Source organism: Hemicordylus capensis, chromosome 1, assembly GCF_027244095.1.
Source record: "Hemicordylus capensis ecotype Gifberg chromosome 1, rHemCap1.1.pri, whole genome shotgun sequence".
Taxonomy (NCBI): domain Eukaryota; kingdom Metazoa; phylum Chordata; class Lepidosauria; order Squamata; family Cordylidae; genus Hemicordylus; species Hemicordylus capensis.
In genome coordinates, this window is record NC_069657.1 from 261,721,966 (window position 1) to 261,738,305 (window position 16,340).

General features: G+C 41.4%; 1 protein-coding gene across 26 annotated transcripts in view; it reads right to left on the reverse strand.

Moving 5' to 3' along the window:
- Nucleotides 1-16,340, reverse strand: part of PLCB1 (phospholipase C beta 1) — an 807,198-nt gene that overhangs the window by 159,615 nt on the left and 631,243 nt on the right. For all 26 annotated transcript variants that reach the window (XR_008313428.1, XM_053284740.1, XM_053284741.1 and 23 more), the window contains 3 exons: nucleotides 15,607-15,689; nucleotides 10,636-10,720; nucleotides 8,296-8,473 (listed from right to left, as the gene is read on the reverse strand). Coding sequence is in view for 25 of the 26 variants with exons in the window: in XM_053284740.1 (XP_053140715.1) it covers nucleotides 8,296-8,473; nucleotides 10,636-10,720; nucleotides 15,607-15,689 (346 nt within the window). In the remaining variant the exon portion in view is untranslated. The remainder of the gene's footprint in view (nucleotides 1-8,295; nucleotides 8,474-10,635; nucleotides 10,721-15,606; nucleotides 15,690-16,340) is intronic.

Genomic DNA, 16,340 nt, shown 5'->3' on the forward strand with positions numbered 1-16,340 from the left:
TACACCCCTGGAAGTTCACCCCTTCTTTGGAGAGGGTTGTATCAAGTATCAAGGTTTGCATCTGAACCCAAGCTAGGAGGATTTTGCAGACACTGCTGAACTTGACGGATATAACTGTAAAGTAGTGAAGCTGATATTAATGAAATTATTGAATGATGCTCAACCGGGAGGTATTGCAGATATGACAGAGGACAGCATTAAAAGTAAAAATGATTCCACATCACTGAAGCAGCAGGTCATAAATAGTTTTTAAAAACACACCACGGTGTACACATAGAATACCTCAGGGCTGCCATGCCCTCTGCTAAGCATGATCAGTCCTTTCAGTCTTTTTAATCTCATGTGCTTTAACTTTCCATTGCATTTGTTCTAACCTAAGTCCTCCAATATATATGTTTCTTACAATGAGTTTTAAGCAAGGAACAAAGTAATCTGCACATATGACAAATGTCTTGTGGGTGTAAGGCTTGATGGCACTAGAAAGCCAATATCTAGAAGCATACAGAGCAGTTTTAAAAATTTCAACTCAAAAAGAAAGTGTATAATTGTTTAGTGGGCATGGTTTTGGGGCAGGGGAAAATCTGATAATGTTTATTTGAAAAATCTCAATAAAATAAAAAAAAATGCCAAAAGCAGTGTTTCACTCCCATTATTTTAAAGTTTTAATGGTCTCAACTGGGGATGCCACAGTAATCCAATTCCATTTGTGGTGTGGATATTGCAGTTCCATTGGAATGAACAATAAATCTAAACTCACTTTCTGTCCAGTTCTACCTAATCTATTTTCTGTCTGAAAAAATAATACATACTAGCAGCAGTTGGGAAAATAAACTCTTGCATTAACCTAACTTGAGGTACAAAAATGGGGGATTGCATTTGAATGCACAACCAATGCCAGCTCCAGGGCCAAGGATGGGGATCTGCATTAGAATGCACATCCAGGAGGCCCTTAGCAAATTGTGCACCTAGGGGCTAGATGGGCCCAGAAAAAGTTACTTCGTCGTCACTATACAGGTGAAACTCAGAAAATTAGAATATCATGCAAAAGTCCATTAATTTCAGTAATGCAAATTAAAAGGTGAAACTGATATATGAGACAGACGCATTACATGCAAAGCGAGATAAGTCAAGCCTTTATTTGTTATAATTGTGATGATCATGGCGTACAGCTCATGAAAACCCCAAATCCACAATCTCAGAAAATTAGAATATTACATGGAACCAAGAAGACAAGGATTGAAGAATAGAACAATATCGGACCTCTGAAAAGTATAAGCATGCATATGTATTCAGTACTTGGTTTGGGCCCCTTTTGCAGCAATTACTGCCTCAATGCGGTGTGGCATGGATGCTATCAGCCTGTGGCACTGATGAGGTATTATGGAAGACCAGGATGCTTCATTAGCGGCCTTCAGCAATTCTGCATTGTTTGGTCTCATGTCTCTCATCCTTCTCTTGGCAATGCCCCAAAGATTCTCTATGGGGTCAGGTCAGGCGAGTTTGCTGGCCAGTCAAGCACAGTACACTGTATACTTTTCAGAGGTCCGATATTATTCTATTCTTCAATCCTTGTCTTCTTGGTTCCATGTAATATTCTAATTTTCTGAGACTGTGGATTTGGGGTTTTCATGAGCTGTACGCCATGATCATCACAATTATAACAAATTAAGGCTTGACTTATCTCGCTTTGCATGTAATGCATCTGTCTCATATATCAGTTTCACCTTTTAATTTGCATTACTGAAATTAATGGACTTTTGCACGATATTCTAATTTTCCGAGTTTCACCTGTACACCACTAAAATATGGGCAAAGAAGTAGTCTTAGATAGGGATGTGCTTGAAACATGATTCGGTGTCTGCACACCAGCGGGGCATATCCTAGCTGCCCGTGCGATGCTGGCATGTACATGGCCTCCATGCATTTGCGGCAGCCATTTGTGTGGTCAGCATGGTTGCTGTCCATGCGCAGAAGCTGTGTGCATGTTGGCATCATTTAGGAGCAGCTGGGAGATGCCTGCCAGCGTGCGATCATAGTTGAAGGGAGAGCCATAATAAGGCAAGTGGTGGCGTGTGGAGGAGGAGCAGGTATGAACCTGCTCCCCTCCATGTTTAAGGGGCTGTAGAACTCTTTGGTTTTAAAGGGATTGTGCTGCAATTTGGATGCTGAATTGCCTTTCAAGCACATCCCTAGTCTCAGAGAGCAGCAGTGCATCCTTCTAAGGGCCCTCAGCAGTTCCCAAGTGATGTGGACCCTGTGATACCAGCCTGTGCCAATCCCATAGAAAGCAAAGAGAAGTATCAGTATCATATGCCCTTCAGGCAGGGCTAGCCAATATGCTCCACACAGTTTCCATAGATATCTGAGTCCATGGAGAACAAAAGCAGAAAACATTAAAATAATGCAACAGGTTTTGTACATCCCTAGCATCAACACTGACACAAGGCAACCTTCATTGTAGTTATAACGCTAGGTAGCTATGAAACACTGAGCTGAACAGGGCAAGACATTTTAAATAATCATGTTCAGCTTAAATTAATTGTAGAAAATATGCCCGACATATATTAAGCACATTTTAGATCAAAAACCTTAGCTAGCTTAATTGCATGTAAATTTCCATTTCCTACTGAGTTCTATCCATTTGCAAGACAATGCTTTAATAGCAGACTGACAATACAGAGCCAATGGCAGAGGACAGTGTAAAACAAATGAGGAATATGAAAAATAATCCTTCAAATTAAGTCAATTAGTGTTAAGTGTAGTAATCTTACACAATTTTAAAAGTTCAGGAATACAAGTATTATTTAAATGCATTTCATGAGGCTGACTAGTTTGCATAATAGTATTATCTTGCACTATTTTCAGAACACAATTATGGAAAAGCAGAGCATCACCTCCATAAATAACTTCATCAATGTTGTTCAAATGAGGGTGTGGGGAAATTTATGCCCCCATCAGAATCCAGGCTGGAACCAGGGTTACTGGTCTGGGCGGAAGCATTTCCAGAACCAATTTAGGTCCTGCTGATTTTCAGCAGATTCTGGGAAAATCCAGAAATATAAGGTGGCCTCCAGAGCAAAGAAGGAAAGGTGTTTTTGCCCATTCCCCCACTACCTTAGAATAGATGGGGGTTTTAAAAGCCCTTTGCTCACAGCTTTGCCTTTCTACTCCAGTGGCAGAGAAACCACAACCTTGCCAGGACTCAGGACTGAGTTATTGGGCAGGGAGAGTAACTCAGCCTCCTGGATGCACTAGATTCCCCCTCCAACATTTGACATTTTGAAATACAGAGGAGGGACTGATTATGGAATGAATTATGGACACTATTTCAGTTTAAGTTATTCACTCTGAAGCTTTGACAGAGTAGAATCAATTTGTTTCTCTCTCCACCAAAACTCAGCAGAATGGAGCCAGCTGGTTCTTCCCATCTTGGATTCAAATAAACCTATACCACACTTTGCAGTCAACTATTCCCATGCCAATGTGAGGGTCTCCTGATCTAGGTTAAAATAAACCAAGATTGGTTGTAACGTCTGAACCAGCAAATCTTGGTTTATTCTAACCTACCTCCTTGAAATAAATCACAATATGTAACTAACTTCAGATTTATTTCAAACCCTGAATTCAGAAGTAGACTCTGACATAAGCATGGGAGGGGGAAATGCATGTTCCTGAAACGAAGAGACATCACACAGAGCAGATTTTAACCAAGACTGCATGGGATGTCTGAGCAAATTGTCAATGGAGGAAAATATGACTGCTGAACCAACCCAGTGGATGCTTACAGACCAAGCATCATAAACAGCCTGCAGTGTCATTGACTTTAAATTCCCTCCTTAATCTATCATGCCCTAAACTTTAGATTAAGCCCCAAACAGGGTCTATATTAATTTTTGTACAGCCCCCATAATTTTAGGCTAGTAGATGACTGCATTGCTAAAATTCAGTTTTTGTTTCATTCATTTCTATGACCATTTCCTCCCCTCTTCTGGTCTCAGAAAATGTTACAGCATCATTAAATACATTTATTTATTTAATATATTTATATACCACTCCAAACTTGCACCTCTGGGTGGTTTACAACAAAACAAAACAAATGACAACAGAAAAGGTTAAAACATTAGTTAAAATGAAATAAATAACACAAAAAGTTAAAACATTACAATAATTAAAAATTTTAAAACAATATTTTAATTAAAACCATGTTAAAACTATTAAAACAGTATTTAATTAAAAGCCTGGGTGAACAGATGTGTCTTTAAAGACTTTCTAAAAGTTGTCAGAGATGGGGAGGCTCTTATTTCAGCAGGAAGCACATTCCAAAGCTTTGGGGCAGCAGGGAGGTTATGCCTTCTCCCAATGATGTTGACATGGAGACATAGATTTGGGTGTCATCAGCATACTTATAGCCCCCTGCACCAAATATCCTGATGATCTCTCCCAGGAGTTTCATGTAGATATTAAACAACACTGGAGACAATATGAAGCCCTGAGGGACATCATACAAAATTTCTGATTTTGAAAAACAACAGTCTCCAAGGGACACCATCTGGAATCTGCCTGAGAGGTAGGACCGGCACCACTGCAAAGCAGTGCCTCCCACTCCCAACCCCCTCAGATGTTCCAGAAAGATACTATGGCCAATAGTACTGAAAGCCGCCAAGAGGTCCAAAAGGACCAACAGAGTCACACTTCCTCTGTTAACTCCCAGTTGGAGATCATCCATCAGGACGACCAAGGCAGTCTCCACCCCATAGCCCACCCAAAAGTCAGTTTGAAATGAGTCTGGATAATCAGTTTCCTCAAGACTGTCTGGATCTGGGAGGCCACCACCCTCTCAATTACCTTACCCAGCTACGGAAAGTTGGAGACAGGCCTGTAGTTGCTTAACTCTAAGGGATCCAACGCAGGCTTCTTCAGAATTGGTCTAATAATTGCCTCCTTAAAACAAGGAGGCAGCCTACCCTTCCTCAGAGAGGCATTTATAATCTCTACCAGGTCTTCTACAATAATCTCCCTGTCAAATAGTATAAGCCATGTCGGGCAAGATTCAAGAGAACAGGTGGTAGGGCCGCACCATTCCAATCAGCTTGTCCACATCCTCAGGAGTAAAAAATTGGAATTGATCCAACTTAATCACACAAGAGGAGTTGCTGGACACTTCCACCTCAGACACGGAAGTAATTGTGGAGATTGAATCTAAGTCGACCTGAATGAGCCCCCCCCCGCCAAGAATACATTAAACACATCACAGCAGGTAATTGATGGTTCCAGGTTCTGATTCAAGGGAGGAAGGGCACATACTAGCCCTCTCACAACCCTGAACAACTCTGCCGGATGCGTACTTGTGGATGCAATATGGGCAGAAATGAATCACTTCTTTGCCGCACATATTGCCTGAGCATAGATCTTCAAATGTGCTCCATGTTGCAATCTGTCAGATTCAAGTTGAGTCTTTCTCCACTTGCTCTCCAGTCATCTACCTTGCTGCTTCAGCCCCCGTAATTCTTCCATATATCAAGGGGCCAGTTTTGAAGCGAGTCGGAGAGGACACTTAGGAGCCAGCATGTATACTGCCCTGGTGAGTTTGTTGTTCCAGTTCTCCACCAGAACATCAACAGGATCGCCAGCAGCAAACACTAAATTCTCCCAAGACTTCATAGAATCCTATTGGATCCAGTAACCTTCTTGGGAGGACCATGCTAATAAGCCCCTCCCCCCACATAGCTGGGAAGTGATTATGAGTCCAACCTTAACCAGATGGTGGTCTGTCCATGACAATGGGGAAATCACAGGACTTCCCACCCACAGAACACCACTTTGATCAGAGCGAAAGACCAAATCAAGAATGTCACCAGCGATGTGCATCGGTCCGGAGACCACTTGGGAGAGGCCCATAGTTGTCATGGATACTATGAACTCCTGAGTTGCCCCGGACAGATCGGTCCCAAAATGAACCTTCCCCCACCACCACAAGCCTGGGGGACTCCAACACTAAGCCTGAGACCAAGTCCGTCAGCTCAGTTAGGGACTCTGTGGGTGATCGGTACACCCACAGAAGTCTCAGTCTATCTCTGGTCCCCAAACTTAAGTACCCACATTCAATACAGTCTGACACTTCAACAGGGATCCTGGTAAGGGAGATGTTATTTTTATAGACCACAGCTACTCCACCTCCCTGGCCACGGTCCCTCACCCGTACATGCTACATGCATGTACATGCTAGTGAAAAAACAAAATATGTATGAGGCTGCCTTAATGCTGAGCCAGGCCCTCTAGTCCAGCATTGTCTGCTTTGGCTGGCAATAACATGCAAGGGTCTCAGGCAAAGGACTTCCAGCCCTCCTACCTGAAATTATTTTAAATGGAGATTCCACATAATGGAACCTGGGAAATTTTTGCTTATCATTTATTTATTTATTTGATTTCTATACCACCTTTCTAAAAAATGGCTCACTGTTTTACATGCAAAACAGGTGCTCTACCACTGAATTATATGCTGTTGACAAAGCTGAAATGACCAAGATCAAGACAGTTGAGGCCTAAACAACATATGCACCCGCTTCAAAGTGAGAACTCCAATTCCTACCAAGAGAATGATGCCCCAATAAAATGAGAAGTGATTAGAAGGCTTATTTTGAATGGCACAGAAATTAAATAATTCTTAAACAAAAAGTGTGTACTAACACTTCCTAGTTGGTTATTCCTGTAACATTGCTGAATGGGTACTAAGCTACCAATAGCCGTGTGTTCTTCTGAGGAACAAAAGATCTTTTTCTCAACTGGGACAGAGTGGTGCTTGGAATGAATTAATGGCATCCAGTATTTGTGACAGCACCATTCATCAATTACGGGCCAATTTTGAATATTCCTGGGGTTTTTAAAAATCTACCCAGTTCTATTCATTTCAGATTTCTTCTTAGCAAGAAGGTTGCAACACTGAAAAGCATCCTTTTCCTTCTCTTTTTGAAGGGGAATATGATGGGACAGAAAGAAATGAAGTGAACTCAAGGTTACACAGGAAGTATTTGATCATGAAGCAAAGGAAGCTAACTCTTCCAAGTTCCATGAGTCTTGAAATAAAGGAACTATGCTTCTGGAGAGGGGGCGGGCGGGCGGGGAAACGGATGACAGAATCTTGCAATAGCAGACTTCAGGCATGGAAACCGACATTGATCTTGTAGGATGAGAGATGGCGCAGCACTCTAGGTGTAGATGTTAAAAGATCCTATTTCTTGTCAAGCTTTTGAATGGATGCTAACAAGTGTGAAACTGAGCAAAAATATTGGTACATATGACATGAAAAGAAGGATGCTGCTGTCATGGAAACAGACAGCAGGGAGTAAGATACATTGGCATTAGACAAAGAGGAATCGTGGGGCTTGCCTCATTCTCTCCACAAGACACAGTCAGGAGTTTAGTTACAGGCTGAGCAATATTGAAGTAGCAACAGCGGGGATTTGCCCCATATTATTTTCCCTACATGAGGTATAGACAGATGGCAGCCTGAGGGCTGCATCCGGTCTCCCGAAGCACATTTTTCATCCCGATCAAGTGTTAGTCAAGGCATATTCAAAAGTCTGTCCAGAGGTTAAATTAGTAAGACAAAAATTATGTTTTCAAGTTCTAACCAACAGATATTCTATACTTTCCTATTATACTCTGTTTTTGGATGTTGTCTGTAATATAACATACACCAGTTGCAGGGGAGTAACAGCAGGAGAGAGGGCATGCCCTCAATTCCCGCCTGTAGGCTTCCAGCAGCATCTGGTGGGCCACTGTATGATGAAACAAGATGCTGGACTAGATGGGCATTCTTGGGCCTGATCCAGCAGGGCTGTTCTTATGTAATCTACACATATACTGTATATTTGTCTAAGATGCTCATCTGAATATATTACTTAATACTTAAGTACTTACTGTTAGATTCTGCCACCTGTATTAAGCCCACTTGTGAGAAGGGTTCAGGATAAGGGGCAAAATGCACTTCTGGCTGTCAGACCTGCCTAGGAAACAGAGTGGTTTCCTGTAACATAGAAGTGGGCCATCTCTGCCCAACAAGGCACCAAGAGCATCCACTTTTCAAGTGTGTCTGAGATAGCCTGATCGACAGGACTAGCAACTTGTGCTAGCAGCGGGCAGTAACATTTTGCCCTAAATACTTACAATGTATCAAAAGCTACTGGAATTTATTACACCAAGTCCCTTTTTTGCAAAATATGTATAAGAAGGATTTTCGTTTGCCATGCAAATTTATGTATAAGAAGGATTTTTGTTTGCCATGCAAATTTTTACCTGCTCCAGGAGAAGAGGGCTCAAACCCACTCGATGCATCACTGCATGTGTTTGACGCTTGTTCAGACAGCTTCTTCTTTGCACTACCATCAGCAGATTTCTGAGACTTCTTTTTATTCTTCACAAGAATTTTGTACATCAGGTCTGCTGGGCTTGGAAGGGGAATGCCACGCTCAAGCTGATAAAGAAAGAGACATTGAATAACCACGTCCCTGTCAGCAGTATTTACCACCATTCTCCCCACATGTTAACATCCCTTAGCCTTTCCCACCTTCTAAGAGTACTATTAGAACAAAGCACATGATTTATTACTGAAAAACTGAATATTTCTGCCCTTTCTATGCGTGTGTTGGCTTCACTCATGTTCCTCTTGAAGTTTTTAGAGCACATCTGGTTATCCCCATGGCCCTGCTCCTCCTTTTGCCCACCTCACCCCATTTATCTGTCTGGGACAGGGCTCAGCCAGTTGATCTATCCCTATATTTCAGTTATTGTTCTTTGTTTTTTACTTCATTCGGTAGGTTCTCTGCATTCACATTAGAAAAACATGTGCTTGGGGAATTTCCCCCCACAGATGAAGTAATGCATCTTTATGATAACCTGTATATATGTGTGTGCACGCATGCGTAGATAGATAGATAGATAGATTAATGTTATCAGTTATCTCAAAAAGTGTTTGTATTCAGGATACTTTGAGCAATAAGGGCAGTTTTAAACTTTTTTCCGATATGTGAGGGACTGACATTAGATACCCCATACACATCTGGGACTACAACCGTCTTACTTGGCAAGACTGCATCTTTTTTGCTTGCCCAATGATTCTGTGACAAGATGGTCTGGTAGTGCAGAAATCTGTAGTAGACCATGTAGTCAGGGAGGGTATCCGCGAAGGTTGTGATTTATGTTTATACATTGATTTGAACATCAAGGAAGCTTGTTAGTGCTGTAATGCAACTCACACATACCATGGTACTACTACACTCATCCATTTAGGATTAGAGAAGGAAGTTAAAAGGGTTAATTATAAATCTGGATAATTATAAATTATCTAACAATAGAACCATGGAAAATTTCTGTGTGGCCACTAGTTGTCTGTTAGGAAAATGGGAATGTTGACAGATGGCCCTATCCAACCCCAGCACAGTACCTCCAGTGACTGTTGCTGGTGTCTATCTTATGTTTCTTTTTAGACTGTGAGCCCTTTGGGGGCAGAGATCCATCTTATTTATCTATTATTTCTCTGTGTAAATTGCCCTGAGCCATTTTTGGAAGGGCAGTATAGAAATCGAATGAATGAATGAATGAATGAATGAATAATATTTCTCTTAGTCAGAAATCCCTGCTTCCTCGTGAGATATTTTAGGATTAAAAAGGGAGAAATTTTTGATGGAGATTCAGGTTGCCTTCGGGCTTCCGTACTTGACTCTTTCTTACTTTATAGTTTGGAAGGAAGTACTATGCTCCACGAAAATGTTTCTATGAAATGCCCTGTGTAACCAATGCTATGTTGAGGTCTTAAGTTTTTTCTATTTTGGTGCCTATATATGCTGTACTCGTAGCTATATAAGTAAACCAAACTAGTATTTTTTAAAATAGAATTTTGTCTTTTGAGTTCTTATCTTTCATTATTGTCATTACAATACCCTTGTGAGGAACATGAACCCATGGTGTAGTGTAATTGCTGGACTGGAGCCCTGCACACAACTGCTGCCTGATACAGCTTACAGTTAATCTTAAAAAAGGAGTAAAAGGTCATCTACTAGAGGAAATCTGCAACAATTTAGGGAACAGACTACCGGTACTATATTACCTGCTGGGTAGGATGGGATGGAATGGGAGTAAGAGGTGCTGCACAACTAATATTTGTCAGAGGTATCATTCAGATCCTGAATGCATTTGAATGATTCCCGCCCCACCCTCCCACCCAACACTGCACACACCTTTTCCCAAAATTGGCTCCTCCTGCCCAGGAAGATTACCAAATGAGCAACATCTTGGGGAATTATGCAACAGGCAGAAAAGCAAAGAAACTATAAAGATGGCTGTATGACAAATCCCTGTATAGACTTACAGTCTCTTCTGTGAAAGCACACATCACATAATAGTGCATTTGTTTTGAACAATTGCCTTTCACAGCATCATTACAATTCCCATTAAAAAAACAACAATCAAAAGACCCTTAAGACACTCATCATAAAGTGAAAACACTCATCATACAGTGAAGAAGTGTTTATTTTAGGAGGAAACATATGAAAAAAATGGACAACTCAAAATTGCAAATTGAATTTAGTTTTTTGTTTTATCTGACAAGACCGAAAACCTGCAACAAAACCAACTTACCGGATATTTTTCCAGCGGCTCCATCAGCAAAGCATCACCAAATATTAATCTGCAATATTCTGCCATTTTTGCCTGCTGTTTAGGGCTAAGAAGGGGAGAAAATACAGAATTAAATTAGAGTTATTCATACCACTGGAAGGGTCATAATGGAAAAATCTAATATCCTTTAACTTGTTGAAGAGGTATAATTTTCTGATACTATCATCCAAAATTGGTCTCAGCTATCTAGAGTTGTTATGCCATTATTCTGACTTGTGTGACAGCTCTCATCATAAACATTTTATATTAAATAGCAAAATAGGCCCTTGGTCATTTGCAGAGGTAAACAAAAAGACATGAACTAGCCTCACACAACAGCAATAATACGGGCTTCAGAAAATGCAGAAAATGAATGTGGCAACTGCACATTGATAAAAATATAGCTTTATTCACTATTCCACTTGGCATACATGAAGATCCACAATTCTTGCCTTAGGTTTTACAATTCTATCTGTTTTACATTGCCACTCAGGTCAGAACTAAAAAGTATAAAATATAAATTTGGGGGGGGGTTCTCCCTGATTCTCTCCACATCATTTTCTTTAAAGCTTGAGGCTACCTGGATGCTTTGCAACAGTTGCTAGGCTGTGAGCGATATTAAATGAAAAAAATCATAGCAAAAGAGGAACTATACAAAATGAAAATATTTAAATAGTATTCGTTGCTAATGTCACATATTTGTAGGGCCATAATATGTGAGTACGTGGTGGGGTGTACATTAAATGTCATTTCTGGCTGAGAGCGAAATATAAAATTGCATTGCATTGTTCATCTGCAGATCAAACACCACTTTGAAATCTGTATCATTTAAAAAAATCCTGGAGGAAGCTGCTTCGGTGACGGTTGCTGGCTTGTGGATGAGAAATTGTTTTATTAGGCACTGTGTAACTATCTCATATTAATTTAAGCAGATGAGCTGTTATTTCCTAAACCTAGAAGGAGTACTAGAACCTCCAATAAAAAATATTCTAATTGCCTTTTTGTCTTCAGGTCTTTATTATTAGAACATAAAAGATGAGAGTTATGGTGCTAGCCATTTTCACTTGGGATTTCTGCACTTTTTAGAGCACAAGTTGAAACTGTTTTGTGTATTTTATCCAGGCTTTACATGCACCTATACTTTGGGGGGGGGGGGGATGCATCCAGATAAATTCAACAGGTGCAGTTTCTCCAATTACATGCGATAGATACATCCAATGAATTCTTTCCTGATACGATTGCAAGTGTCTAGGCGGAAACTCAACAGGGCAGCAGCTTCCCTTATCACTTCTCCAATAAATGTCCTTCCCCGCATTCAAACTGATGGTAGTGCAAGTTGACCATTCATAACTGGGAAAAGAAACACTTTTAAAAGTGGAGGTTCTCTACTTAGCAGGGGGATGGCAACTATCTTTATTCAATCCAAAATAGGACATTTCCCAGTGGCTGTTACTAGTGTCTCCTTCTGGCTTATTTTATTTTGTTTTATTTTAACATTTATATCCTGCTTTTCCTACAAGGAGCCCAGAGAGGTGTACATAGTTATGAAGATCCTCACAATGATCCTGTGATGTAGATTAGGCTCAGAGATAAGTGACTGGCCCAGTGCCACCCAGTGAGTTTCAAGGCTGAATGGGGATTTGAACTCGGGTCTCCCTGGTCCTAGTCCAGCACTCTAACCACTAAGTCACAGTGGCACAGAATGTGAGCTTCTTTGGTCAGGGATTCGTTGTTTTAAACTGTGTTGTGTACATAAAATGGCATATATACACTCTAAATGTTGCACTAAAAGATATTTCATACACTGTTCTCTAGGGATGTGCAGGAGTTGTTTGTGCACCCTCCAGCGGGGTGGGGATCGGTTCCCTTAAAAAGCAGACAAGGTGCTCCTCACCTGCTCGTCCCTGCCATGCCGCTTTTCCGACAGTGGCTCCTGCTCTCCAAACAGCTGTGCAGGGCTGTGGCACTGTTCTCTGCACCTTCTGTACAGTGTTGCCCATATGTGTGCACAATATCATGCAGAGGCTGCAAGGGACAGCCCCACATGGCCGTTTGGAGAGCGGGCACCATTGGCGGAAAAGCAGTGGAGTGGGGACAAGCAGGTAAGGAGCTCCTTACCTGCTTTTAAAGGGAACAGTTCCCCGCCTTGTCGAGGCAGTTTTAATGTGGCACCCAGCTATGTTGGCACTTCCCAGCGGGGGCACCAAACCAGCTCTAAATTTCACTACTGTTCTCCATCCCCTCTCTCCCTTGCAAGATCATTGTACATATTTCCTAACTTCTTTATCCCCTTTCCCCCATTTCATTCCCACAATCTGACCATGAGAAATGGAGGGTGTGGGCTTCAAATTCATCTTTCCCATGCAGGGCCAAGCCCAAAGATTGCTGGTGCCCCAGGAGAAGCTTGGCTTTGGCACCCCCACCCTTCGTCCATGAAGGTGGTCACCACCCATCACCTGAGCAGGTGGGTGGGTAGCTGGGGTGGGAGTTCCCTGTAATCTGAGTGGCTGGGCAGGCAGTTCGCATCATCCGAGTGGGCAGGTGGTTCCCGTTGCCCTCCTGCCCACTCCCTTGCTGACCTTGTTGCTCTGGGGCCTTCACCCACCACTCCTGCTGCTACCTGTTGCTTCTGGGCAGCTGGCCTGCCATGGTGTGATATAATCACGTTGCTATGTTGTGCAGAGACATCATTATATCACACCATGGCAGGCCAGCTGCCCAGAAGCAGCCAGCAGCAGCACGAGAGGTGGGCAGAGGCAGGGAGGAGAGCAAGTAGGTGGCCGGGCTATAGGGATGTGGAGCACCCACTTGGTTGCCCTCCTACCCAACAGGAGGTGCATGCATTCGCATGGGCAAAGGGGGCAGGGGGTGCAACAGGTTGCCACCCAAGGCAACTTGTGGTCCATCTAGTGGATGGGCCGGCCCTGTCCCCATGTTTAAACATAGATACTGGGAGAGGAATATCAAAAAGAGTCATATATTCATATGTGGTCACCTCCTGCTTAATTTTTTTGTTTGTCTCCTCTACTTTTGTTGTGAATACAAGGACAGGAAAACCTGTGAAACCAACCTTTTCAAGTTGCATTTTGGTAATCAAGGAAGTTATTATTGTAGGAGAGGAATCAGTTATGAAACTAATTTGTAAACCTCCTGAAATCATTAAATTAGAATTAATATGCACTCTACAATTTGCAGTACAAATGATATGCATGCATAAAGAAACTCATTAAAGTTGTATGTACATTATTGGTAAAAGAAGGGAATTAATGCAAGTAATCAAAATAAAGGACAACACAAGTTGAATATTTCAAGATGATTTGCAAATTGCTGCAGGAAAACAATCATATATGAGCATTATTTGTATGCCTCCCTAAGTATAGAAATTGCTGAAGGGTCAATTTGCCTTAAGTCATCAAATAATTTTGCTGAAGGGTGGGTTGGGGAACAAGAGAGAGGAAAAGCCTGTGTTTTTCCTGAGTGTCCTTGCTGGTCTAATCCTACATTCATCTAAAAGTAAGCCCACTAAAATAAAAAAATGGTTTCTTTTAAATTGCGGAAGGGTCAAATTGTTTTAGGTTTTCACGAAACTTGTGAAAGAGCCTGGTGAGTGGAGAGGAAGAGGAAGAGAAAGAAGCCAGTGTTTTTGCCAGGAAAGGGTGCTTGCTGGTTCTGATCCCAATAAAGTAAAGTAAATAAAATTAAGTAAATAAAAATAAAATTAAAATAAAGTAAAGTGTGCCGTTGAGTCAGTGTCGACTCAATGGCACACAAGGTTCTGTGGTCACCAGGAGTCAACATCGACTCAACAGCACCTTTACCTTTAACTTCTGGTGGTTAATGCTGGGCTTCAGGATCACTGAAGAAAGAGCAGAGCAATAGCAATCATTATGAAGAAAGCCCTTCCTGAGGCAGCTAGGGGAAGAAAACAGAAGTCCACTAATAGGACAGGGACGGGATTGCTTGTTTAACTAAACAAATGCCAGGCTGCTTGTATAGGTGTTTTCTCAGGCAGCCAGGTTCACTTAAGTCACTCATTCCAGTTCTTGCCAGTATTTCCTTTTCCCACCTCCGGCTACAGAATACTCATTTGCCACGTGCTGCAAGATATACTAGGACAGGGTTACTCTGATATTAGCCTTTGAAATCTCCACTGTAACTTAAGAAATACTAAATGGATTTTTTTCAGAATAAAACAAGCACATATTCCATGATTCACTTGAATTTTTGGACACATGTAAAAGAGCAATAGAAAATGCAAGCAAGGCAAAAATATCTCACCAACAAGTGAATGTGTTTCTTGGGGGGGGGGTGTATGTGTGTGTCAATTTTCAAGTTGCTGTATATTAGCCATTTATCAATAAATCTGCATGAAATTTTGAAAGGCGGTGGTGCTGTTCACTTTGTTACTAGATGCCAAATTCAAAGCAGTTGGGATAACCACTTTGGATTTTTTTTGACAAATAGAATGCTCACGATTGATAATGTTAAGTACAGTGCTTAAACCTTGCCTTAGGCACACAACTGTGCCTATATATTAGATTTCTAAAAATAAGAAGCCTGAACACAGCCATTCTTCTGATGAACTGCTGAATACATTAATTCCCCAATAAGCTCCCTCTCCCAATGCTTTAAGAACAGGTTTCTCCAAAATATGGATAACTTTTCCAAAATGATGGATATGCCATCCACAGTGCCAACAGCTTTTCAATCGTGACATCTACTTAGGCTGGACAGAGACAGACATTTAAAGGGTCGTTAATGTGGCTGGAATACATATTTCTGCCCTGAAACAAATGATCAAATTTCAGCACATGTGTTTTCAAACCATTTTTGAATGTCTGCCGGTCTTTAGTCTTTGCTGCAAACTAGTATCTTCATTAAACCATGTCAATATCCCATATGTGCTAAAATGACATACTGTACATTATGTATGGAAATGTTTCAGTTACTTACGAATCCACATGATTTTCGAAAGAAAGGAGGATAGGGAAAGGTGATGTCTTAAATGCACATTCAGCAATAGCTTCTATTACTTCCTAAAAAAAGAAAGAAAGCAAAGTAACAGGTACTGAGCAATTTCTCAATAAAAGTATACATATCTCTTTCTGATTAAAAATATTTAACACAAGTATATTGAAGTATGATGACTTCTCAAAACACCTCCTTCCCCAGATCTGTGTCTCATAAATAATTTGAAAATCATTAGGATCAAAAGAAGCTGCACTAGTAGTAAGTTCTTCTCAGCTTGATATGTTTCTTAATCTTCAAACATGCTAAGATGTCCTCTCATTCCACTGCTGTGCCGGCCTGTGGGAGAACAAACAACAGCTTCCATATGGAATTCTGTTTCTTTAAAGGGGCTTGACTCTATGCCTAAAGCTATGCCTTTTATGGATTATTTTACATAATTAAAATAGTCATGTATTGCCCAACAGCTCTTTCTGCTTCCTAAAAAGAAGTTGCCTTTCAATAATATTTGGTTACTCTAGCTCACACATTTCAGGATTGGGTTTGATGTAAACAAACCTTTGCAAATGCCCCATCCCGAGGCCTTGTGCTGGTGGGATGGATCCTTGTCCCACCCACTCACCAGACAGCCTCAGGGAGTTTGCTCATTGGCCTGTGGCTAATGCTGTGGGCGGGGTTTTCATGCCGCTCAGGCGGTTCCCCCGCCCAGGCCAACAGTT